This window comes from Gracilinanus agilis, chromosome 1 (genome assembly GCF_016433145.1).
Source record: "Gracilinanus agilis isolate LMUSP501 chromosome 1, AgileGrace, whole genome shotgun sequence".
Taxonomy (NCBI): domain Eukaryota; kingdom Metazoa; phylum Chordata; class Mammalia; order Didelphimorphia; family Didelphidae; genus Gracilinanus; species Gracilinanus agilis.
Window position 1 is genome coordinate 210346780 of NC_058130.1, and position 26682 is coordinate 210373461.

Here is a 26682-nt window from a genome sequence, read left to right on the forward strand (position 1 = left end):
TTTTTTTTTTTGGCAATTCTTACAATAAAAACATATTCAGGAAGTCTAGAAAGCAAAATCAGCTAACAGAGTAGTTTCACAGTAAATTCACTGGAATAGTTTGCATAGAGGCCTCCTTCAAGTTTGCTGTAAACTCTAAAGGAGGCAATGAAGACAAACCAAATATAGAATTTTTCAGGTTAAAAAAAAAGAGCAAACCACTTCTTGGTGATTATCCTTTACCCTCTCACTTTTGACAGGCCATTGTTACTTTCAATTTCTCCTCCCATTGCTTGCCTGGAACTCTCAGCCTATCAGTCAGAAGCTCTTCCACTAACTAGGTACTCAGTTTCCTTAAGCCTGTACAGAGACAAATAACTCAAAAAGAATTTTCAGGGACTTGTAGCTTCCTGGTAAAAATGGAGCCAAGTCAGTTCAGCCATGAAACAGACACTAGTTTTTGAAGAGATCTGCTGATGGAGGTGGCAATCTTGGTTGTCAACATAAGGTTGGAGAAGAATCATTCCATCAGCTAATAAGCTTAATAGATGCTAATATAAGGTCTGTACAGCTTTGCCCTGGGTTTTTTTATTTTTATTTTTTTGTAGTTGTGGACAGGGAACAAACTTATGATTTTCCAGGGAATTTCAAATCAGGAAATTCCCATTAACAGTGCAGATGGATATTTGCCTGTTCTGCCATTGACTGTCTGGAGAGAGTTGCTAAGAGCACTGAGGTTGGGACTCATCTAGGGTTAGACAGTCAGTGTGTCAGGGTTGGGACTTCAGCTCAGGTCTATTCTATTCAGGCTATTCCACAGCCTTCTGTTGCCATTATATTAGGCAGCTCCTCCTGAAGATACAGCATTATCAACCCAAATAAATAAAGAGACAGACTGGTCTAGAAGAGCTTATATTTAAAAGAACTACATTTTCTTTTCCTTCTCCTTTTGCCTAGAAAACCCCAAATGGGGTCACGAAGAGTTGGGCACACTGAAAAGACTGAATAATAACAAAAAGTTTACTATGTGCCAGAAACTAGGGAAGGGAAGGATGGAAGGGAGCATGAATGAATGAATGAATGGACATTTATTAAATGTTTACTATGTTCCAGACACTTGGAAGGGAGAGGCAAGGAGGAATGAAAAAGCATTTATTAATAAATGTGTCATGAGAAGAAGGTGGGGAGGTGGAGGAGAGAGAAAGAAGAAGCAGAAGGAGGAAAGGAAGAGGAGGAAGGAGGGAAACGGAGAATGAAAAGGAAGAGGGAGAGGGAGGAGAGGAGAAAGAGAAGAGAAAAAGAGGAGGGAGGAAGAAGGCAGAAAGGGAAAGGGGAACGAAATGGAGGAGGGAGGGGAGAAGAAGGGGAAGATGGAAAGAAGGGAGGAGGGGAGGCTGGTGAAGAAGGGGGATAAAAGAAAGAAGGGAAGGAGGAGAGAAGAGGAAAGAGGGTAAAGGTGAAGATGGAGGTAAAGGAGAGTGGAGAAAGGGTAAAGGAGGTGGGGGCGAAGGAGGAGGCTGCGGGGGAGCAGTGTGACCCGCTGCAGCCAGCAGGGGGCAGAGGGAACCCAAGTCCTGGAGGCTGAAGTTTGGGTGCCTGAGCCTCCTCCATCCCCGGGCCGGGCCTCGGGGGAGGTCGGGGTGAGGGGGCCCCGGACCGGCTTCTGAGGAGGAAGTCACGTGGGGCTAAGGCTCACATGACCGGCCGCGAGATGGACCGGCAGCTTCCCGCTGAGGCAGCAGCGGTGGCAGCTGCGGACCTCGCGACGGCAGGTAGGAGGGTCGGGGACGCCCCAGGGCCAGGCCCGTAGATGACTCCTGGGGAAGGGGATGGAGGGGCTGCGTTTCCCTCGACCCCGAGGCGTCCGGGCTTCCCCAGTGCTTCTAGCCCGGCCCGAGAGCTGTTCCAGCCATTCGGCCGCCTTTCCCGCTCTCGAGCTGCCCTACTCTCTGCACTCTTGGCGGTCCCTCTGCTCCGCGCCCCCACCCCCCATCCTTCCCTCCTCACTCCGAACTCAGGGACTTTTGTTCTAGTCCCTTTTAACTTTGAACAGTTTCCCCATTTGTAGAATGGGGATCCTAATGGCACCGACCTCCTAGGTTGGTTCTGAGATTCAAATGAGATTCTGTTATAAAGCGTTTTGCAAACTTGAAAGTGAGCAGGAGGAGGAGGACACTTGAGAGATTGCTGCCAGTCCTTACTCTTCTTCCCCGCCCCAGGGATTCTTCCCACCTGGCCAGCCTCTGAGCGGGGGTGGGGGTGCTGGGCTGGGCTAGGAGGCCAAAAAACTGGGGGGTCTCCCAGCTGTGGTCCTGCCTCTGTCCACCCGCCCGCATTAACTGTTTGAACCTTGGGCAGTCTTTCACAATTTTTTGAACCATAATTTCCCATTCTGTAAAACGGGGGAAACATTTAAATATGAAAAAGTAAGCCAGTATGTGAAGAACACACGGACAGTATTTAATAAAGCATTTATTGTTATTATCTGATCCATACTGTAAATTGAGGACTGTCTGGTGGACTTAGGATTCCAATCAATTCCACTTTCTTTTTAAGTAGCGGGCAAAGATTTTAGATGACCCCTAAGGTCCCTTTTTGCTTAAAATGGTTTTGATTTATTTGGTTTCTATTTATTTGAACTAGGTTGGTTGTAATGAGAGAGGAAAGGAGCCTACAGATGGAAGAACTATTATTGAAGAGGTAGAAAGGATTCAACTTGGCAAATGATTTATTTGATTTGCTATTTGGCAAATGTCATTTATAATAACAGCCAGTATTTCTATAGCAGTTGAATGTTTGCAAAACTCTTAAATATGTTATCTCTCTTGATGCTCACAACTACCCTGTCGAATAAATGAAGTTATTACCTCTGTTTTGTAGATGCTTCAAGTCAACAAGTATTAAGCACCTGCTGTGTGCCCGATATTGTACAAAGTGCTGGGGATACAAAAGGGAAAAGAAAAGAAAAGAAAAGAAAAAAGACTCTTGTCTTCAAATCTAATTGGGGTCAGTGCACAAATAAGATAAATGCTTGATAAATTGGAAATTATTTCAGAGATCCAAGAATTTTTTTTTTTATAGAAGGTGGCATCAAGCTGAGACTCGAAGGAAGCCAGGGAGCCAAGATGTGGAAGTATAGAAGACAAGGAGGGGAAATGCCTGGAATTGGGAGATGGAGTGTCTTGTTGAAGGAACAAGTTAGGAGACAGGATTGATTATTAGAGTATGTGGAGAGAAAGAATGTTTAAAAAGATAGGAAAGTGACAAGTTATGTAGTATTTTGAAAGTCAACTAGAGGATTTTATATTTTATCTTATAGGTAATTGGGAGCCACTGGAGTTTATTGAATAGGGCAGGATGGCATGACTAGACCTGTGCTTTAGGAAGATCACTTTGTCATGTGTGCCTGAGTGGAGAATGTATTGGAAAGGCTGTTGTAGTAGTCTTAAGAATGATCCACTGGAGAAGGAAATGGCAAACCATTCCAATAACTATGCCAAGAAAACCCCATGGATAGCTATGGTCCATGAAGTCACTAAGGGTCAGACATGGTTGGATAACTAAACAACAATGTGAGATGATAAAGGCCTACATCAGGGTGGTGTTAAAGGAGAAAATTAGGCAAATATAAGAGAGGTCGTGAGGATATTTGAGGTCCACAGAGATTGAGTTTCTTGATTAGGATCATACAACTACTAAGTGCCTGAGGTAGGATTTGAATTTAGATTTTCCTAACTTTAAGTCCAGTACTGTCTGATTGGCAATCTAACTGACATCTTAATCATATCATCTTGTCTGTTACTACCCTTCTCCTAATTAACTTCTTTTGCTTAGCACAGTGTAGGCACTTAATAAATATTTATTGGCTAACAGACTTTGCTTCCTTTAGATACAACATCCACCAATTCCAGGGGGTTTTTGAGCTTCCCCAAATGCTGACTTCTCATCTCATTTTCTTGAACAGATTATATCCACCACACTTCTGAGATCCAGCCTTCTAAGTCCAATTCTAGAAAAATCTTAACCTTATATTGTTGAAGGTGGAAGAAACCCAAGAACTCTGGAAAGAGTATTGGACTTAGAAATCAGGAGACCTGGTTTCTAACTCTGAGATGTAGCAAATTTTATATATACACACACACATATATATATACACACACATTATATGCACATACATTACATATACATATGCATTACATATACATATGTATGTATATGAAAACTCCTTACTGAGCCTTAGGAAAATGAGTAAAAAATATTTGTCCTTTCTACCTTCTAAAAGCTGTTATTCAATTCCAAGGATTATAAGTATCTTATACACAAGACTGTGTAGTTGGTGCTAGGGATATAAAAACAGTAAAAGCAGACCCTGATCTTTTATAGTTTGCATCCTTATCAAAGTGGGGAACCCGAAAAAGACTGATTTACAGATAAATAATGTATAAGAAAATTAGAAGGTCACTGGTTTACAGATAAATAATGTATAAGAAAATTATAAGGTCAAAGGAGTGCTTTTGATTGAATGCAATGAGAAATCTGTGGAGAAAGGGAATACTTTCCTAAGGGTAGGGTGGGATCAGAAAGCTTCTTGATGGAATTTTCACTTGGATCTTAAGGGAAGGGAGTGACTTCAACTGATAGAGAAAGTGGAATGGAAAGAGGAACCCTGTAAAGCAAAGGCTTGGCTACCTGAGAAGGAAGGACAATGACTGGGACTTTGTGAGTAGTCCAGATTAGTTGGAATGGGGAATATTTGAAGCAGAGTATTAGGAGAAGAATTGGGATAAGACTGAGAACTTTTAATGCCAGAATTAAGAGTTAATAATTTATTCAGTAGACAATGGAAAACCACTAAAGGTTTTAAGTAGAGGAGTGCATTAGAAAGAACATGTGAAAGGTGGATTAGAGAGAGGATAAACTGGAGGCAGGAAGACTAATTAGGCTTTTACAATAATTTAGCAAGAAGACCTATATTGGCCTAAACTAGGATGGTTGTAATGGGAGTAGAAAGGAGAAGAAGAGGGGAAGAGCTATTATTGAAGCAGTAGAAAGGATAGAACTTGGCAAATGATTGGATATATGGGATTGGCAAAAGAGTTAAGAAAAATTACAAAGTAATGAGCCTACTAACATAATATATCCAACTAAAACTGAGATAGGGGCTTTGTAGGGTAGATTAAATTCACTTTGAGTCATGTTAGTTTTGAAATATTCGTGATTTCTAACAAACAATTGAAAATATGAGACTAGAGCTCTGGAAAGAGGTTTTAAGTAGAAATTTAGATATGTTCACGGACATAGAGATCTGATCACTGAGGCTTAGAGATTGAACGATATTGCCAAGAAAAAGATTGTAGAGGGACAAGATAAGTCAACTTTGAGTACCACCCACATTAAGATGCCAGAATTGCATAAGGAACTGACGGAGGAGACAAGCATGGTCAGAAATAAGGGAAGAGAATCAGGAGAGTTCAGTGTCTCTCAGACCAAAGAAGGGGATGATATCTAGAAGGAGGGGGTAGTTTACAGTTTTAGATTCTGCACGGATGTCAAGGAGCATGGATTTAATGATTAGAAAGTCCTTAGTGAGAGATGAGAACAGTTTCTATAGAGTGGTGGGCCAGAAGCCAGGTTGTAAGGAATTGAGGGTATATGTATGTTGAAAAATGGAGGCACTGAAATAGAGGAGTTTCATAATTTATAGTAGGATAGGGATGGGGGGAGTAGGAAAGTGATCTTGAGGGGGTAGCTGGGTTAAGGAAGACACTGAGACCTGAATGTATTTGTATGCTGAGGGGAAAGATCAGTAGAGAAGGGGGAGATTAATGAAGCAAAATCATAGAGATAATGTATGTGAAAGCACTTTGCAAATTGTAAAGCAATGGTGAAATTTAGATGTCATTATTGATTTACTCTCTCAGAAGTCACTTGTCCTATTTCTGCCATTGTTTTTTCATATATTAAAAAAATGGCTAATACTTGCCTTATATACCTCACTGGGTGTGTGTGAGCTTCAAGAATTTAAAGAATGTTATATAATACACTATAAAGTAGTATTCTATGTCTTTCATTTTTTGGAGATCCATGAAAGGTGGGCACCTCCAAGATACCATGTTGTTTCTAGGGAAGTGGCCTCAAAGGGGCCTCTTGGTATATTTTTGCTTGGAGGTCCAGAATTTGTTTATTACATTGACTCATACTGTTCACTAGTATCATACCTTTTGTTATTGATGTTTTAGTTTATTAAAAGTAAGAAGCTTTGCCTTCTTCTTGCCCACTCTGGTTTTTTGAAGGAAATCTTATACAGTATATGCCAGATCTTACACTATATACACCCATACATAGTATAGGACTCTGATTCCTCAAGTTCTTTGTTCTTTTTACTAGACTACATTTTCTTATTAGATCTTGGCCTTTGGTTAGGACCCCCCCCCTCCAATTTTATTTCTTAAATATTATATACCTTACTCTGTGACTGACTAGTTATGTTATCAAGAGCTCTGTGTTTATTAGGTCAAAATCACAAGGTGAATCTGTTTGTTCCAAGGCCACAGATTGCTTTTAACTATGGCTGGGTGTCTTGCAAATATATATGCCTTTGGTTACAAGACTGATTGGATAGTATGTGGTTAGATAAGTACAAATCTATCACTGATTGGAAAATAGCTCAGGGTACGTACTTTGGTTATATGGCGTAGTAGAGAGTAGGCCAGACTGATTCAGGAAGACCTGGGTTCATACCCACTACTACCTGTGTGACCTCAGGCAGATTGCTTAACCTCTCCATGACTAGATGGTCTCCAAGGCCCCTTCTATGATCTTGTGTTGGTCAGTAGCATTGTCTTTATATGTGAAATGTGTCATGTATAGAACTAGCCAAATGGCATCCTGTGGGGTGTCTAAAATTCTTCTCCCAAATTCTTATTCTATTGTTTTTTTTAAAGCCTTGCCATCTGTCTTGGCATCACTTCTAAAACAGAAGTGTGACAAAAGGCCCTAGGGTTAAGTGATTTGCTCAAGGTTACACAGCTCATAATGTCTGAAGCCAGATTTGAACCCAAGTCCTCCTTACTCCAGGCTAGTCCCATATCTACTGTGCTACCTAGCTGCCCCTCAGCTAACTTTTCTTCAAGTGCTTATTATGTACATGCCAGGCACCATGTTAGGTGCTGGCAATAGAAAGTTAGCAATGAGACAGTTCCTTCTTTCAAGGAGCTTACATTACACTGGAGGGAAAAGCCCAAACCCAGATGAATAGGTATGAAACATATACAAAATTATCATAAGAAAAAGTTTTGGGCAGGGGAATGGGACAAACTGCTGAGGGGATTAAGTAAAGCCAGCAAGAATTTATTAATTGCCAGTTGTATGTCAGACAAAGTACTAAGTAAGTGCTGCTGGATCAGGGAAAGTTTTGTTTAAAAGATGGTGCTTGATAGAACCAGGAAAACATTGTACACAGTAACAGCAGTATTCTATGATGATCAACTGTGAAAGACTCAGCTACTCTCAGCAATTGCAATCCAGGAAAATTCTGAAGGATTTAGGACAAAGGATGCTCTCCACCTCCAGAGAAAGAATTGTTGGAGTCAGATGCAGATTAAAGCATACTATCTTTCACACCAGTTTATTTTTATTTTGGGGTTTTGGTTTAATATAAATGTACTCCTATGACAATGACCAATATGGAAATGTGTTTTGCATGGTAATACTTGTATAGCCTGAATCAAATTACCGACTACCTTAGAGTGGAGGTAGGGAAGAGAGGGAGGTAGATGGTTTGGAGCTTTATGATTTTGGAAAACATATGTTTAAAATTATTATTATAGGGGTAGGTGGGGGTTCAGTGGATCGAGAGCCAGGCCTAGAGACGGGAGGTCCTGGGTTCAAATCTGGCCTAGCTATGTGACCCCGGGCAAGTCACAACCCCCATTGCCTAGCTCTTACCACTCTTCTGCTTTAACCAGTACATAGTATTGATTCTAAGACAAAGATAATGGTTTAAAAAAAAAAGAATAAAATAACTTTGAATTTAAAAAAAAAAAAGATGGTCTGAACTGAACCTTGAAGGAAATTAGAGATTCCAAGAAGCAAGAATAAGGAAAGAAGGTATTTGAGGAGACTAACCTGTGCAAAAACTTATACTTATATGGGAGATATAGAAATGTCTTTCTGTCTATATCCCCAGTCTTAGTATCTATGTATGTGTATGTATGTACACAAATACATACTGGCCTCCATGCCTTTGCTCACATAATTTTTCTCTTTTCTCTTTATCAGTTGAAGTCCCTCCTGTCCCCCAAGACCCAACTCAGAGTTACAGTGAACAAAAAGCTTTCCTTCCTTCCCTCTTTCTTATAAATATTGATATAAATACTTGCCTGAGTCAATTCAACAAATTAGTTCAACTCTCTGAGTCTTAGTTTCTTAGTTTTTAAAACAAGGGAATTGGTCTTCAAAGTACCTTCAATGACACAGTTCATAGCTCCACCAGGAATCAGGTAATATATCTGTATTCCCATGGCCCCTCCAACATTTGTCATTTTCCTTTTTTGTCAACTTTGCCAATAAAATAGGTATGGGGTGGAAGTTATATAAAGTGTTTTAGGATGGGGGGGGGGGGTGAAACAGGGAAGGAATTAGCAAAAGAATAAATCCTGGGACATCTCCCAGAAGAGAGACAGTAGGAGATGGGATTCAAGGTGACAAGATGAAAGGACACCTTCTCAGGAGAATAAAGGAGAGCATGGGTAAAAGACCTTTAGTGGTTTTGAATTTTGGACCAAGGGAATGAAATATTTAATGGACAAATGATTTAGTTTTTCAGCAAAGCAGGAAGTGATAACACATATGGGAGGAGCTTTGGGAAGTGTGTCAGAGAACCAATTAGGGAAGAATAAAAGGATTATCATATAGCAGTGAGGGCTCAATAGAGTTTAGATAACACACATTTTTGGCATAGTGGTTTTATTTCTTTAGTAGCATTCAGTAGCCAGGGAAGAGTAAAGAAGACAAATGTTGAGGGTGATCCAGGGTTGAACATTGGCAGGATGAACAGTGGTAGAACAAAGGAGCAAGGGATTTGAAAGTGGAAGACAGTGTTTAGTTGAATTCATCTACTCTAGTCAAAACTATAAAGAGAAGATAGTGAAACTAAAGTAGGGGTAATTGAGTAGGAATAGAGATAGATGGAAGAACTGGAGTGGTGATGAGGTACAGGTTGTGGGGGAGAAAGGCAGAAAGAGATGGAAGAATAAAAGTTCCAATAAAGGAGTTTCAAAGTTAGAGATTGTAGAGGTGGCCTAGTGTGAAATCCTGAGTATGATCATCCTTATAGGTGGTTGAGGTGGATTGCAGATGGTCATGGAAATTATGGAAATTGGTGAAGTCAGAGGCCAGGGTATTTTAAAGGAACATCAGCATGTATGTTGAAGTCCCCAAATAAGGGAATGGGTAAGGGTTGGGAAAAAGACTGCATATGAAGATGGAAATGAGTTTAAGATGAAAAGATCTAAAATGATGATGAAGGTATGGGTGGAGTTAGTTTTGGAAAGGATTTTTGCGTCAGTAGATGGAGATTCTGAACTTTGCAAATAAGGGGAACAGGAAGTGGGAATTTAACAGTCATGAGATGAAGGAAGAACCTTTTAAAAGTGGAGAAATCTGACCTAGGTCCTGTGATGACTAAGTGTGACATAGGTGCTATGGCATCACCTTTTATGGTTTGTTCCTATGAATACTGGGGATAGGGTAGATGTGGAGGTGGCTGGAGTTTTTTTTGTATATCTGGCTCTGTAAAAATCTGGTGATACTATTCCCCCAGCCAGACTGTACTCTCATTTGATAGCCTTGTGTGGAATCTAAGGTTTCAAGGATTTATGCATGTTCAGGAGATAACCTGCATGTGAAGCAGGAGTTTCGAGTCTCCTAGTCCCTGAGACTCCAGAAGTGTAAGCTATGGGATGGGAGTCTACATCCACTAGAAGGAATAAGTCTTTTAGTGCTCCTCCCTCTTCTGAACTGCTGTAGCATTTATTATTTATTAGATATTTGGCATTCTTGGAAATTCACTTTTACTCTACTTTTCACTTTTTAATGCATCTCTAAAATACATTCTTTGAGGGTAAGGGCTTTTGGCCTAGATTGGAGAGAAGGGAGAGAGACAAAAAAGTATAATACAGAGTCATATGTAACAGATGCTCATTAGAAGTTTCATTATTGATGCATATGATAATTCTCTGTTAATCAGAACAATCTATTCTCAGACCTTGCTGTCTAGGATGATGGGGAGTTTAATGAAGGGTGCCTTCAAGAGAATTTTATCTAAGCATCTTTTGGATAGTTTAGGTTTTAATGCTTTAAAGTTGAGTAATTCAGAGTGAGAGTTGCAAAAACCATTGTCTAATAGCTCCTCTTCTTGCTCGATGCTCCTTTAATTCTGAGGATGTAAAATTTCAGTTCTTTGGGATCAATTTCACTGTAATTTGTCACACAGGTAACCATACTTTGGAGTCAAAAGACTGGAGTTTGAATACTGGCTCTGCTTCTTACTTATATAATTCTGGGCAAATCATATAACCATTTTGTGTCTCAGTTCTCATTTATAAAAGAAAAGAAAATTCCTTCCAGCTTCAAATCTATGATCCTATAATGGTTTATAATAGCTTTTATTACAATAGTTTCATATAACCTTATGAACCTGAATATATATCTTAAAATATCTCTTGTTTTAACTTTGCTTTTATTTCTGAATATATTCTTTGTTCCTCCTCTACCCTACCATGCCTTATAATAAAATATCAAAAGGTAGGTGGGGTGGGGCAGCTGGGTAGCTCAGTGGAGTGAGAGTCAGGCCTAGAGACAGGAGGTCCTAGGTTCAAATCCGGCCTCAGACACTTCCCAGCTGTGTGACCCTGGGCAAGTCACTTGACCCCCATTGCCCACCCTTACACTCTTCCACCTATGAGACAATACACCGAAATACAAGGGTTTAAAAAAAAAAAGGTAGGGGGGGAAATAGTTTAACAAAACCAACTGTCATGTCAATAATGTGACAATATGACATAATTAGAACCTGATTTTTTTTAACCTTTACCTTCTGTCTTAGAATCAATACTAAGTATCAGTTCCAAGGCAGAAGAATTGTAAAGGCTAACTAATTGGAGCTAAGTGACTTGCCAAGGGTCACACAGCTAGGAAGTGTCTGAGGCCAGATTTTAACCCAAGACCTCCTGTCTTCAGGCTTGGTTCTCCATCCACTGAATCACCCCTCTGCCCCAGGGGAATCAGAAATTTTAAATAGAGGAGACTATAATATGGTTTTCCTTATTAAGTACAGGTAGTTAGAAAATACTTCATTTGGAAGTATAACAACCATAAACATTTGAATAATATTTTAGTTTACATTCTTTTTTTTTAAACCCTTACCTTCCATCTTGGAGTCAATACTGTGTATTGGCTCCAAGGCAGAAGAATGGTAAGGGCTAACCAATTGGAGCTAAGTGACTTGCCTAGAGTCACACAGCTGGGAAGTGCCTGAGGTCAGATTTGAACCTAGGACCTCCCGTCTCTAGACCTGGCTCTCAATCCACTGAGCTACCCAGCTGTCCCCTACTTTATATTCTTGATCCTGAAACTCTTCATTTTAAAGTCTTTGGCATAACATTTGTCATTTGCAATGCAGAATCTCCCTCAATTAGGAAAAAGAGGAACTGAGGCACTGTTACATAGAAAAAATTTTGCCAGATCGTGTGGTTAAACAGAAAAAGATATATATTGAGAGGAGGGGAATTCTGTTTAAGGTTTTTTTTTCCTTCTTAAGAAAAATGTGGTACAAAAGGAGATGTGTTCATAAATTAGGTTCGCTGGGAAGTGGAGAAAAGGTTGGATGGATATTTTCCCCTCAAACAGATGATTTAGCTGCTACTTATTTGAGGAATACTTCTTCAGTTCTGGTTTTCTATTCAGAGAGATTGAAAGTGTCAAAGGTAAGTCAGCTATAAGAGCAATGTTGAGAATGCCATACTATTTTTCATAGACTCATAGAATATTAACTTCTTAATTTTCCGTGTCATAAGAGAGTTAGAGAATCGAGCCCCAGAAATGGGAAGAAAGTTGTTCCAGATCACATAGTGAGGAGTAGCCAAGCAAGGATTAGAAGCCCTATCTGTGAGCCTAGTGTTCATTCCACCGTTATGCTTTCCTTTTTAAGAATTTTGAGGGAGAAAGTAGATTGCTGAGCACAGAATTATAGTGTTGTTGCCATGTTAGATGTAATTTTTCAGGATCAGAGGAAAACATTAATAATCTTATGGACAATGATTTGATTTTTTTTTTTGAGTTTTATTTCTACTATATGCTGAAATTGAATGGCATGTGAAATAACTATTTTGGGTAGGTTCAGAAGGAGTAGCTGGGAAATGAATTTGAGTAATGTGATGTGCGGTTTAGTAGACAATGATATTGTACTTTGTCCCCAAGTCTGTTACTGTTTAAACACTGGCAGCATTGTAAGAGAAAAATCTATTTTGCTATTTTGTTGTCCCAATTTTAGTAAAGTAATTATTAAATATTTATTAAATATTTCCATCCATGTACATGGCACTATATAAGCATGACTTTCTAGGAATTAGGGTGCTAAGGAGACAGGTGTTAAAATTGACAGTAATTGAAAGGAAGTTAACTCTGGATTAGTGAAAAACCTGAATTATGGAATTTTAAAATGCAGTTATGCAGGCCTAGATACAGGACAGGAGGTCCTAGGTTCAAATCTGGCTGCAGACACTTCCTAGCTCTGTGACCTTGGGCAAGTCACTTAACCCCCATTGCCTAGCCCTTACCACTCTTCTGCCTCGGAACCAACACACAGTATTGATTCCAAGATGGAAGGTAAGGGTTTAAAAAAAAATAAGATGCAATTATGTTACTAAAAAATACAGTATAAATTGTATAATAGATGTCTAAGAAACACCTAGGTGGTGGTTCAGTGGATAGAATGCTGGGCCTGGAGTCTGAAAGACCTGAGTTCATATTGGGCCTCAAACTCTAGCTATGTGAACCTGGGCAATCACTTAATCTCTTTTTTTCCTCAAGTCACTGGAGAAGGAAATGGTAAAACATTCCATTATTTTTGCCAAGAAAACTGTGTGGACATTATGGTTCTTGGGGTCACAAAGAGTTGGACACAATTGAATCAACTGAACAATAGTAGAACTTAGTAGATGTCTTATCTCTTATCTATTTATTCAATGAACATTTATGGTATAAAAGATACTCTACTGGATACTGGGAGCAATACAAAAATAAATAGGACCAATCTCTGACTCCCAGAAGTTTTTATCAAATAAAAATGATATGCCTATTAGAAATCAAGATACCATTTTAACCATTGTGATTTAATTAGTTGTATGTAAAGTGAAATGAAAATAATTTTTTCTTTTACATAAACAAACATTCCCCTCCAAATCTTGTTTATGAGACTAAGTTGTTGACAACAATTTTTTCAACGTAGTACAAAGATATATTTCAGCTCCCTATCTTACCAAATGATTTAAAATTCTAAATTATAGTTATGCCTTAAATATTATGTAATAGATGTGTTCTTATGGCTTCTTTCCCCACAATTTTGCTGAAACTTCTCTTTCCAAGATCACATAATTTTTCCTTTTATCTTGGGGAGAACAGTCAGTCTAGTTTGGAATGAATATGGAAGTACTTTCACTAGTATTTGGTAGCAAAGGAAAATAGTAAATTAGTTTTCATTTTTGTTGAGAGAACCTAAATAATTTCATCTTTCATTAGAGGGATTTGTGGGTTACTAGGATTGTTAATTTTTCCATGGGTTGTAAAATTGATAGTCTTTAGCCAATATTTCTTACACAAATTTAAGATTTAATCTTTAGCAAGCTAAAGAAAGTTGGGGGGAGGAACAGTGAAAATCGCTCTCACCTCCCCAATTCCTTAATGGTGCTTATGAAAAGTCTCTATCCTAGCTAGTAAATGTGCAAATGCCATCCACTTGTAACAGTTAGATCAGATTTAGGTTTACGTGCAAGGGATTTCAGGCACTTCCTTTTTTGGTTGTTTCCTCAGCTCTCATCTTAAATGTATCTCTGGTCATATGATTTCTTTGCTCAGAATCTTTGAGTAACTCCTGATTTATTGTCTGCCAGATACAATTCTTCCAGCCAGGCACTTAGGGCTCATCACAATATGGAATCACTTTGCCTTTTCAGCCTTATTTTTCCTCTATATGTTCTTTAAGTCAAACTACTTGACATTTCCTATATGTATCCTACGATTTGCCTTCTCTTTGCCTTTGTTCATGCTATTCTATACCTGGAATATCCTCCTCTACCTGCTGAAGTTAAACTCATCCTTTAAAGGCCAGTTCTGATATTACCTTTTCCATTAAGCCACCTTTGAGACCATTCATTTTAAAAATGAAATTATATTTTTCCCCCAGTATTTTCTCTCTTTTTTTAATCTTCTCTCTCCTCCTACCCTTCCACTGAAAATGAAATGAAGCAGGGGAAGGGGTTGGAGAGAAAGAAAATAAATGTTTGCTAATTGAAAAAAAAAGTTCTAAAAAAGCCCTCTTGAGAGGCAGCTAGGTAGCACAGTGAATAAAAAGCCAGGCCTAGGGTCAGGAGGACCCGAGTTCAAATTTGACCTCATATACTTCTTAGCAGTGTGACCATGGGAAAGTCACTTAACCCCAGTTGCTTAGTTCTTCTGCTCTTCTGCCTTAGAATCAACAGTTAGTATTGATTCTAAGACAGAAAGTAAAGATTAAAAAAAAAAAGCCTTCTGTGACCCTCCTTCCCTGCACTCCCAGTAAGTAATGATTCCCCCTTCTCATCTCACATTATACACTGTTATTTTGTAAAATAGTTATTTATATAAAAGGAGAAACATCGTGAATAAGTGTTTTTGTATTGTCCACCTGATGTGGTGTTCTTTACTTGGTAAATGTTTAATAAATATTTGTTGAATTTAATTGGTTTAACTAGACCATTTCCATTTTCCTATTTTTTAACTCAAGTGGTTATTGTAGACTACTAACTTTTGAAGTTCTCTCCATTGATATAATCTGATCTAGGGAGAAATTTGAATGAGTCACTTGCTCTTTTACCCCTTCATCTTGAGTAGGATTAACCGACATTGTTTAGGGTCATACAGATTTTGAGTTTATATCATGTGGTGAAGTAGTTTTCATCAGAGATTAATTACATCTATAAATTGGGTTTCAGTTTAGCAGACCTCATTCTTTGATTATTTCTTCTTTTCTGATAATGTATGTGATTATTTTTGTGAGTTTTCCCCTCCACAATTTCTCATCTGTAAAATGGGGATAATAATAATACTCTTACAAGATTGTTGTGAGGTTACAGGGAGATAAAGGATGTCAAGTGCTTTAGAAACTGTAAAATATGATATATACATGCCCTGTTAATTTCCCTAGTTTGTGACTTGAGATTTTTGCTAAAAATTTTCCTTTCAGTCTGGTGGTTGACTGGAAGACAGATTTTCTGTCCTTTGAATTGAGTGTAATGTCTCCTTGTGTTGCCAACATTTAAAACATTTAGAGAAATAAATCACTTCTAAAATTATAAAATAAAAGATTAGATTGTGACAGTGTTCCTTTTTCAGCTAATTAATCACGAATTGAGACAGAGACTGTCCCAGCCACATGATCCTAGAAAAATTTCAATTTTCTTTAGGGGTGGGGGAATAATTCAGTTGCAGTGACTTCCCAAATTCCTGAAACTCTAGTTGTGGAAATTGATCAGTTTCTGTACAATGCAAAATGGCATAGTAAATGAAATATATGTTAATGAAAACTCTTGAGGTTTTCATTCTTCTGATTTATTGTGTCCCAGCGAGTTTATGACAGAGAGCTTTCCTGGTATTGCTTTTAGATTTGCCCCATTCTCTGGCTTTCACATATTATTTCTGTTTAGTTTTCACTTAATTCAACTTATCTACTTATTTAATTTATGTATTTTGGAAACATTTTTTTGAGAGCTCAGAAAAGTTTAATCATTTTTAATTAAACTGAGAACCAAAACAGGAGAAAAGGAATAGATTACACTGTGAAACAGAGAATAGAGCTACATATGTAACTTTGGATTCCCAACTTGGAGGCCGTTATTCTTTAGATTTCTTCAAGTTATAAAAATAAATCTCCATTTTAAAGATGTGGAGAAGTCTTTTCTTCTGATATGACTATTTCACAGAAGAAGGGAGCAAAAGGTCTTCAGAGGAACAAATTGGACTTGAATGGGCCCTTTCAGAAATGTGTAATTTTAAAGAGTTAGAGAGATGTAATAGTCTGATAACTTTTTCTGGCTAGGTTCCTTTAACTTTGATCTGAGTCACCAGGAAATCATCTGATAGATAACTATTTTCAGTACCCTCTTTCAATTTTGTGACATTGTCAGCAAACCAAAGATTCTCTTTTTCCTGTGGTTACCTTAGTGTCTGCTTATGGAAAGTATTAGAATCAGGATTGTGCTGCTAAATGTTTAACAACCAGCTCTCTGGGGGAAAATGTAGGAAAGTCATTAATCTGCATCATTAATATTTTCTCTATCACTTTCTTAAGTCTGGACAATAAATGACAATAAATCAAGCTCTGATTTCTGACATTTAGATGTTTACATTGAAAATTTAACAATGAACAAAATTTAACTTTTTTTGCTATAATCTTTTGATAGAAAACTGGATAAAAGCTACACAATTTTCAGTAAACCAATTGAATTGTCTTTTGTGCATATGAAGGCTATAGGTGAGGATTCTATGTGTTTTTCTCAACTAACCACCAATACTGTGGTCAAAGAGAATTGTGTATACAGACTATTCCTCTAAAGAAGAACCTTTAACACACCCTTTATTAGAAACATCATAAAGTTTTGAGAATGATCAGTTTTATGAGTGAGCCTCCATCAGTGTGTGATTTACAACAATCATATGGAAAACATAGAGGCTTGATTCTGGAAAGACCTATGAAATCATTTCTTGATTAGGAAAGTGGACAAAAAACTTCATTAGAACCCGTCTTACTTCAGTAAGAGGAATATGTTTTGGCCTGCAAGTCACTTGTTATTTTACTTGCGTTAGAAATTCAGTTCAATATACTGTATGAAGACACACTGTTTCTGGGGTATTCTGGGTAAATTTTGAGTGTGTGTGTGTGTGTGTGTGTGTGTGTGTGTGTGTTGGGGTGGAGTACTTAGATTAAGAGCTTTCTTCTTGTCTTTAAGTGAGGTCTTGTAGCATACTGAGAATGGAACTGGACTTGGAGTCAGGAAGACCTAGATTCAAATTATGCTACAGACATTTTGCAAGCTGTAGACCTGAGCAGTCAGTCAATCAAAACACATTGAGTGATTTTATATGTGCCAGAAATTATGTTAAAGACTTGAAAGAAAAAGCAAAAAATAGTCCCAGATTCATCAACTTAAAGCTGGAGCTCTAGAGCACTTCTGTAGAATCCAGTTACCTCTATTTACAGATGAGGAAACTGAGGCATTAAGATTTAAGTGACTTGCCCAGTGTCACACTACTAGTAAGCACTTGGGGCAGGGTTTGAACTTTGATTTTCCTGACTCTAAGCTCAGCTCTCTATCCACTATCCCCTTCAAATACCTCATCTATAAAATGAGTAGGTCGGACACTGGCCTTTGAGGTCACTTTTGATCATCTGTGATCATCTTCAATACTTACATCTTTCTCTGCCTGATTGTAGCTTTTAACCATAATGGATTAGTTTTGTTATTAAATGTGATCGACCTTTGGGGTCAAGAACACCAGACAGATGGTTTATTCCAAAATAGATAAAACTAAGATTTTGACCTAAAATGTTTTTTACTTCCTGTTTGACTTTATACCCTCCCTGCCATGCTCCACAGGTTGGGATTAGTCCTGGGAGGTCAGTGATGTGGAAATCTTCCTTTGTTGCCAGTAGGCAGTTGGCATCTTCTCTGCTACTTAAAGTCTTAGAGAATTGCCTCAAGCATTGAGAAGTTCTGTGACTTGCCCAGAGTCACTCAGCCCCAATAATGTGTCAGATATTGTATTTGGAGGCAAATGTTTTTGACTTCCAGGGCAACTTTCTCCCTACCACTGTCTCCCTGCCCTTCCCCTGTATGTTGTCTCTCTTGCAAGAAGAACTGGGGAGGGAAGGGTGGTAGTGATAGTAATAATTCATATTGATATTAACCTGATAAATATTGTGCTGAAAGGATGATGGGAGTAAGAGTATACCAATGAATGATATTGATTGTTATTTTAAAAATGTTTGTTTATATAGGGGGAAATCTATATCCACAGGAGATGTGAAAATGTATGCATAAATTTACACTCTGGATTGCCACTTGGTCATTTATACATTAAATTCTCTATGATAGTGATGAAGAAACATAAATTTACATTTCCTGAGTGCAATTTGTTACTGTGAAAGGACTATATTTTCTTCTCTTATTGGTATTATTTATGTGTTTATTCAGGGTATCTAAGGGATACATGCATACCCTTTGTCAATGAGATCTGAACAGTATAGCAGTACACATCTTTTACAGACAGATAAAGGTGTATCATATATAGGACTGGATGAATATTCACATAGAGTAATTGAGGGTAGTATATTTTTATGTGCACATATGTATTGTATCTCTTCCACTTTATTTTTGTTTGTGAATGTTGTGGTCTAGATTTTCTTTTTTCCTAAAAAGCTAGATTTACCCTCTGCGGTTGAGTCAGGGGAAGCAAGTTTATTACAGTTTGGGAACGCTTTTGAATTCTTTAGCTGTTATTGTTACTGATCTATGATTTTGACCCATCTCATTGACCTGTATATACAGTTGCCATACATTTTGTTTAGAGTTTCCCCCCTTGAATTGGATTGCAGAGGCTAAATTAGGCATGCTGTTACTTTGGAGGCATTTGGAAATACCTCCAATAGTTGACTGAATTCAACGGTACTTCTGCAGAGTAAAACATGTTAGGAGTCTGAATCTGAAGAAAGTTTTCTTCCACTAACAAAACAGGCTGCTGAATAAATCTGAATGTGTTACTTTGCAGCATTCATGTCAGTTCTTGGCCAACATGTTTCCCAGCATGGACCTGCAGCTGCATTGAAGTAATCTTGGGGGATAGAGCCAAAACTAAGTAAACCTTTCCACAGCTGTACTATTTGTGCAGAAGTCCCACTGGTCTTATGTTCATATCTGAATTTGTAAAAGACCTTTGCATAGATATAGTATAGAAAGTCAACCTTAAAGATATTTACTTTGCATTTTTTACCCAATTTAATAGAGATCTGCACCTTCACAGTGAAGGAATACCTCAAAATGTTAAACCATTGGAGAGCATAGTGATGTCGACCAGTGGTTTCAAACTCAGACAGAATCAGGGGCTTTTAAACTGTCTGGAAGAATCCCTGCATAAGCATATTGACTTAGAAAATCATATTAACATTATCTATGTTCCGCTGCATTTTTATTTAATTTGTTGAATGTTTCCCAATTAAATTTTAATATGGTTCAGGCAGAGGTGTTTGGCACCTTTCTTTTAGACCACTAAAAACATGTGTGTTAGGTAGCTGCTGACACACTGAATTTAATTAAGTCTAGGTACACGTAGAGGGTTTCAACATTTTTCCTTCTTTACCAAGAGATAGACATGCAGTTTACAAAGATCTGATTTACAAATGCAATTCAATTAAACATTTATTAATTTTCTCCTATATGCAAGTTGCCCCACTAAGTACTAGGAGCATAAAGATTAAAAACAAAAATGCCTTGGTCCCTACCTTTAAGGAGTTTACAGCTTACCAATGTCATGTGTTATGTTCTCAGATAAGTATAATAAAGATAGAACGTTCTAGGGGTAAAGTGAGAGCTAGATGAAGTGCTCTCTGCCAGCAATGTCAAACTGGTGAGCCATAGTAAAGGATCCCTGTCTGAAGCATATTGACTTAGAAACCTACATATTAACATTATCCATGATCAGTTGTATTATCATTTATTTTGTTAAGCATTTCCCAGTTAAGCTTTACTCTGATTCAGCAATGCTGAGGTGTGTTGCCCCACTAGCCATATATTTGACATTTGTACTATAGGCAACTTTGAAGAGGGAGAGATGCTTTTCACCCATGTGATCAGAGAAAGTGTCATGGCAGAGGGGATACCTGAGCTGGGCCTTGAGGAATTGCAGTAGGTAGATGAGGAGGAGGTATGTTTCAGGTACGAGGTTTGCCTAGAAGTAGGATGGAAATGCTTGGGGCATGGCCAGGGCACTGCTAATATTCCACATTGCACTGTAGAGTGTTTGAAGTTCAGTAATGTGAAATGATGGTAGAAAGGTGGTAGTTTAGAGCCAGATTAATAAAGAGGGACTAAAATGCCAGATTAAGGTGTCTGTATTTTTTTTTTCATGTGCAATAGAGAATCATTGGAGGTTTTTGAGTGGGTAAATATTATGGTCAAAACATTAGGAAGATTCTGGTGACTGTGTGAAGAAGGATAGAACGGGGATCATAGACAGCTATTCTCTTTTGTTACTGGAACTCCAGCTGCCTCTGTTGTTCTGGTAATCGTGGTGCAGACTAGTGCTAATACTCTTTCCCAACCCTACAAAAGGAAGTACTATACTCCCCTGTTTTCTGTCATCAGAAAGATCGAGACCTCAGAGAGAGGCTGAGTGTCATTCTGATGTTAGCCACTGTGCCTAGAGTCAGGAAGATAACTCTCATTCAGAAACCTAAAGCTGCCCTCATAAAACCTCAGATATCATTCTGAAAGCCAAAAGGACTAGCACCTTAGACACCAGGCCTGGAAGAGCAGAGGGAGTGTATGTCCCACATGTGGAATATATTCCAGAGGTGTTCTATAAATCTTTGACATCTTCTGATGAAATTTGGTGCTACCTTCTATAACTCAGCAACTGGTCATTTAACTCCTGCTATCCTTATCACCTGGCCTAGAGCCTTGTGGCTTTCTCCTACTTAAAATTTTTATTTTTTGTGAACTTTGAAACATTAAGAAATACAAACATTTCATTATACAAGGAAGAGAAGAAAGATTGTATATGAAATTGAACTTCTATTATGCATTAAGTGTATATTAAATTTAATGCATGAACAAAGTTGCCTTGTTTGTGTATGTTCATTTCTGAATTTCCTTCCATTTTCTACATTTAAAAAAATGTTTTATTAATACTCATGTTCTTTTTTTTTTTGCTTCTCTATCATTACCCAAGTTCCTGTTCCCCCAAAATTGCCCTTTCCTCTCCTCTAATTAGAAGCTTGCCCTTGTAACAAAAAAGAATAGTCAAGCAAAACATTTACATGTTGACAGTGTTTGAAAATGTATGCTTAATTTTGCCCCTCTAGTCTGTCAATTAAGAGGGGAGGAAACATGCTTCACAGTCATCTACTAAAGTTATAGGATTGTAGGATTAGAAATCTAGAGCCCAACGGACTTTAAGTCATCTGGGTTAGCCTTTTTATTTTACAGTTCAACCAAAAAACATAATAAACACTTCATGCCATGTAGGGAAACTAGGTGGTGCAGTGGATAGAGAGGAATCAGGAAGACTCACCTTCCTGAGTGCAAATCTAGTTTTGGACATTTAGTAACTATGTGTGCCTGGGCAAGTTTTCTAACTTGTTTGCCTTAGTTTGCTCATATGTATAATGAACACGAGAAGGAAGAGGGAAACACTCCAATATCTTTGCAAAGAAAACTTCAAATGAGATCATGAGAATTAAAGCAACAACAAAACAAATATTCCAGGCCCTGTGCTGAAAGCAGATGAAGCAACTGAGAAATAGAGAGGTCAAGTTACCTGTTGAAGGTTATACGGATAAGAAGCCAGATTTGATTGTAGATAACCTATACACTCTAAAATGGCATTGTTAACTTGTCTTTCTCATATCTTATGCAGAAACAAGCCTGTGGATATTGATAAATGGTGTAGTTGTCATAAAAGACTCCTTTCTGTCTCTTTCTACTTACACCACAACCACTCTAGTTCAAGTTCTCATCACCTCTCACCTGGATGATTGCAGTATTTCCTTATTGGTCTTTCTGCTTTTAATCTCTCCCACTACCAATCCATATTCTGCATAACTGCCAAAATAATTTTCCTAAGGTACTGTTGTCACCGTTACTACATTGTACAAAAATCTCTAGATACAAAAGAAACTTAGTCTGAAATTTAAGGTCCTCCACAATCTAGTTCCTGTTCACATTTTTACCTTTATTTTATACTACTCTCCTTAATTAACTCTAGAAAGTACAGGATGGGCTTATGAGGGGGCAATACAGTTTTTTTAACACATTGGGCGGCTGGTCAGTGGTATAAGGCAGGGAAGGGAGAAGTGGGCCATGTTGTAGATGACTTTGAATGCAGTCTGACAATTAGCAAATGCAGCAATACAGTATTTTTGCTCTCTAGAAACTCAGAATTGTTTTTCTTGTGGCTATACATTTTCTTCTGTATGGCCTGCCATCAAAAGTTTCTTACAGAGTTTTTAGTTTTTTTTTGTTTTTTTTTTAACCCTTGTACTTCAGTGTATTGTCTCATAGGTGGAAGAGTGGTAAGGGTGGGCAATGGGGGTCAAGTGACTTGCCCAGGGTCACACAGCTGGGAAGTGGCTGAGGCCAGGTTTGAACCTAGGACCTCCTGTCTCTAGGCCTGACTCTCACTCCACTGAGCTACCCAGCTGCTCCTCTTATAGAGTTTTAAATGAGATCTTTCTAGTTTAGTGTGTATATCTTCTGAAGGAGAAATGTTGGGCAGTGAAAGATGAGACAAACATTTTTAGACATGGCTAATATAGGGATATATTTGATTATAGTAAAGGGTAAAATTATGGTTGGACTGGATATTTAAGAGTTTTGGTCACCAGGAATTGATTTTCACAATTCCAATTAAAGATTCAAGTCAGGATGACTTTTATGGTAGTTTATTTACAAGTAGGAAAAGTGAAGGTAATGAAATGAGAGAGAGAGAGAGAGAGAGAGAGAGAGAGAGAGAGAGAGAGAGAGAGAGAGAGAGAGTGTGTTACTCTGGCCTGGTCCAAAGGCCCTAACCAGGCAGGGCTTCAGAGGCCCCAGCAAAGGGGGGCACAGAGGTTAAATAAACAACACTTTTAGCCATGGGGCCTCTTCTAAGACTAGAGGCCTTTTCGGAGGCTAGTGCCTCCAGAAACCACTAAGGAAAGAGGGAGTCAGCCTTAATGTACCCATGTGACAATTCAAAGGGAAACAGTCTGAGTTCTCAACCAGAGCTCCTCCAAGGTCAAGTTCAAAGGGCAAAATTCCCTTCACAGGAAGTTACCATCATATTTAAAAGATAGTTCTTTTCCTCACTTCCTGCGTCCACCCTCCAGTTCCATGTGGACAAATGGCAGACTCAACCTTGTTTTGGACTGCCCAAGAGGCAGACACTTGTTTTTGATTTGTCACTCACTAGCACATGTGGGTCATAGACCTCCCCCCTCATCACTTAGTTCTAAGTTGGATAGCATGACATATTCGTGGTGGCTAAAGTCTAAAGAATGAATAGGGGTGAGCTAAATTCTTTACATTATTTTTTACTTTATTCTTTATGTTATTCATATATGTTAGGAGGTCGTCTTCCTCCCCACTCCACCTGGGGTAATATGGAAGGGAGAAAAAGCTAAAATGCTTGATGACTGAAAAAAAATTTTTTAAGGAAAAAAATATAACAGGTAAAAACAATAAACCAATAGTTTGGTGTATGGATAATAAGCTAGATTTCTCATGAGATTTGAATTTCTACCAGAGAGTAGTTTTCTTTTTATAAAATGTTTATTAAAAATCCACATTGCATATTAGTCCAACCAACTATTTACTATTTACACTTAAATGAATTACTTTTGACATGTAAAGTATCATAACTTTTCATTCCAACTAAGAGTAGTTTTTACATTTGTAAATAGTTTTTTGACTCCTGGAATTTATCTGTTCATTATCTTTCATTTTTACTTTAACAGTTTCTTTCTTTTTTTTTTTTTAAATTTTAAACCCTTAACTTCTGTGTATTGACTTATAGGTGGAAAATTGGTAAGGTTAGGCAATGGGGGTCAAGTGACTTGCCCAGGATCACACAGCTGGGAAGTGTCTGAGGCCGGATTTGAAATAACAGTTCATTCTTTAAGATGTTTGAAACCAAATGAAGAGTTAAACAATATATCCTTATTTGAAAATGGTTCCTTTTTAGATTCTTTCTCTTTGTTGCTCTTATGTTCAGAGTTTAGACCTAGCATGTGATTAGTTGGACATTCTTGAGTTTAGATTCTATCTTGCTGTTTGATAAATCTTTTAAAATTATACTTGAGGGCATTTGTTTAATGATTACTAACATCTTGTTTGACAAACTGACATAGTATGCACATATCCCAAAATTAAAAGAATGATTGGATTTCTTGTATTTATTTGTGACTTTGTTTTGTGATATTGGTTGTCCCAAAAACCTTGGTGAATTTTAGTCTTAAACTGGGGCATTTCCTCTGCCATTTAGAACATTTGAGGCTTGATTGATGATGAAGATGTACCTTTTGTAGCTGTATCTGATATTAGGCTAAAGTCTGCCCATTATTTCAGATCTTACCATTGTGTTTTATCAGTATAGAAACCTAAAGACTTTTGAGGTTCACAGTGTACTCTATCTATCATTTGAGGGTAGCTCTTCACTTCAAAATCTCATTAATGAAATCTTCTTATACAGTCAACCTATTACTATAAATATGATAAACATTATACTAGAGGAGAGAAAGTTTATAGCCTTCAATTTTAAAGGCTTTATTCTAGTTTTATAGGTTTCCTTTTACTTGTTGCTGGGTAATGTCTTGAAGCTTGGAGAAGAATACCTTACTTTGAGAGAAAGACCTCAGTTAAGTATTTTATGGACACCTGGGCCAATTTGAAACAAACAAACAAACAAACAAACAAATAAATAAATAAATAGTTTATTTGCTTTTAAGGAATATTTTGTTTATTTGCTTTTAAGAAATATTTTGTTAATGTCTTCTCTTTTTTCATATATATCAGAAAAGCAGTAAGGCAAAATCAGGGACCAATGCAACTGGAGACAGTATTATAAGGAACTGTATTTGGAGTCAGAAGACCTGGGTTCAGTGTTATCTTAGGGACTTATTTATTAACTGTGTGACCATAGTCAAGTCTCTTCCTTTTGCTGTGCCTTAGTTTCCTCATTTGTAAACTGAAGGGATTTGGATTAGATGATGGTTTCTAAAATCTCTTTCAGCTCTAAATCTATATATCCTATGACCTGGATTTGATTGGTTATATAGTATTCTACTTAAATGCTTCTTAAATTACATTAATGTAAATTAATTTGTTATTAGAACAATTCCAATGGGATTTATTTTTATTCAGATAACATAGTCTTAGGTTTATTTATTTACATGAAAGTTTTAGTGCCAGACTTCTGATTTTTTTCTTGGTAAATAGCACCTCTTATTTATAATTAAAAAGAAAAATTTTCATTTTAGTGCCCTCTCAGCAAGAAGCTTTATCATAATTTCTTTGATTTCTTGTGAGGTTTTAGACAGGAATTGAATCCATTTGAATAATTGCCTGCTATTTCTGTGGGCAATAGGGTGACTTATTTTTCTGTTGAAAGTTGAAGTTTAAAGTTTAAAGGGTTATTTTTTTGAGTACTGTGACCAGGACTTACATCCCTAAGTAGACTTGTGGGCCATTGATATAGGATAAAACCAGTTTCAGATACATTTTCCTGAAATGAACTCCAAAGAAGTTGCTGACTTATGAATTTGAAAGCACTATTTGTGAAACTTTTAGGCAAACTTCCTGCTGATTCTGTGGGGCCCAACTTGGAGATTTCCTTCTTATTGCTTTCAAGTAATAAGAACTAGCCTTTTCCACCTCCCCCCATCTACTCCCCCAAATGGACTCTTGATTTCTATTTGTCAAGTTTAAATCCTAGTTTTATAGTTTGCCTGTACATACTGTCGATTAATATCTTGAAAATTAGTAGAAACCTACTATGTGCCTAAGGCACACAATAGATGCTTAAGAAGTGTTGAAATGCCAAGAGACTTAGTTTCTACCACCTCCTTTGTTGTTAAATATGTAATCTTGTATAAGTAGTATATCTCTGTTTGAGCCATAATTTCTCGGTAATGTTATGCAAATGATCTTTAAGGTTTCTTCTAATCTCATTTTCTATGATTCTGACCTTGGATCCAGAAAACGTCTGCTTTCAAATATAAGCCTAAGTCAATGACTTTATCAAATCTTAAAGGACTAATGCTTCTTCATATCTTCTCTACTGCTCTTTTCCTTTGTACTTCCCTGCATTGTCTTTTATTGTTATTCGTAGTCCACCTGTAACTGTGGCTGGATGGAGAATCTGGAAGAGGGGTCTCTCTTATTATAAAGACAATTGCCGGGGGCAACTGGGTAGGTGGATTGAGAGCCAGGCCTAGAGATGGGAGGTCCTGGGTTCAGTCTGGCCTCAGACGCTTCCTAGCTGTGTGACCCTGGGCAAGTCACTTAACCCCCATTGCTTAGCCTTTACCACTCTTCTGCCTTGGAACTAATATCTAGTATTAGGGTAGAAGGTAAGAGTTTAAATAAAAAATAAAAACAATTGCAAAATTAACTGAATAGCAACAAAATTACATTG

The 26682-nt window shown here is 37.7% G+C and overlaps 1 protein-coding gene across 1 annotated transcript in view; it reads left to right on the plus strand.

Moving 5' to 3' along the window:
* Positions 1-1789: 1789 nt before the first annotated feature.
* Positions 1790-26682, plus strand: part of SNX8 (sorting nexin 8) — a 53663-nt gene continuing 28770 nt past the window's right edge. The window contains exons 1-2 of the mRNA XM_044678868.1: positions 1790-2031; positions 2840-2985. Coding sequence (XP_044534803.1) covers positions 1790-2031; positions 2840-2985 — 388 coding nt within the window. The remainder of the gene's footprint in view (positions 2032-2839; positions 2986-26682) is intronic.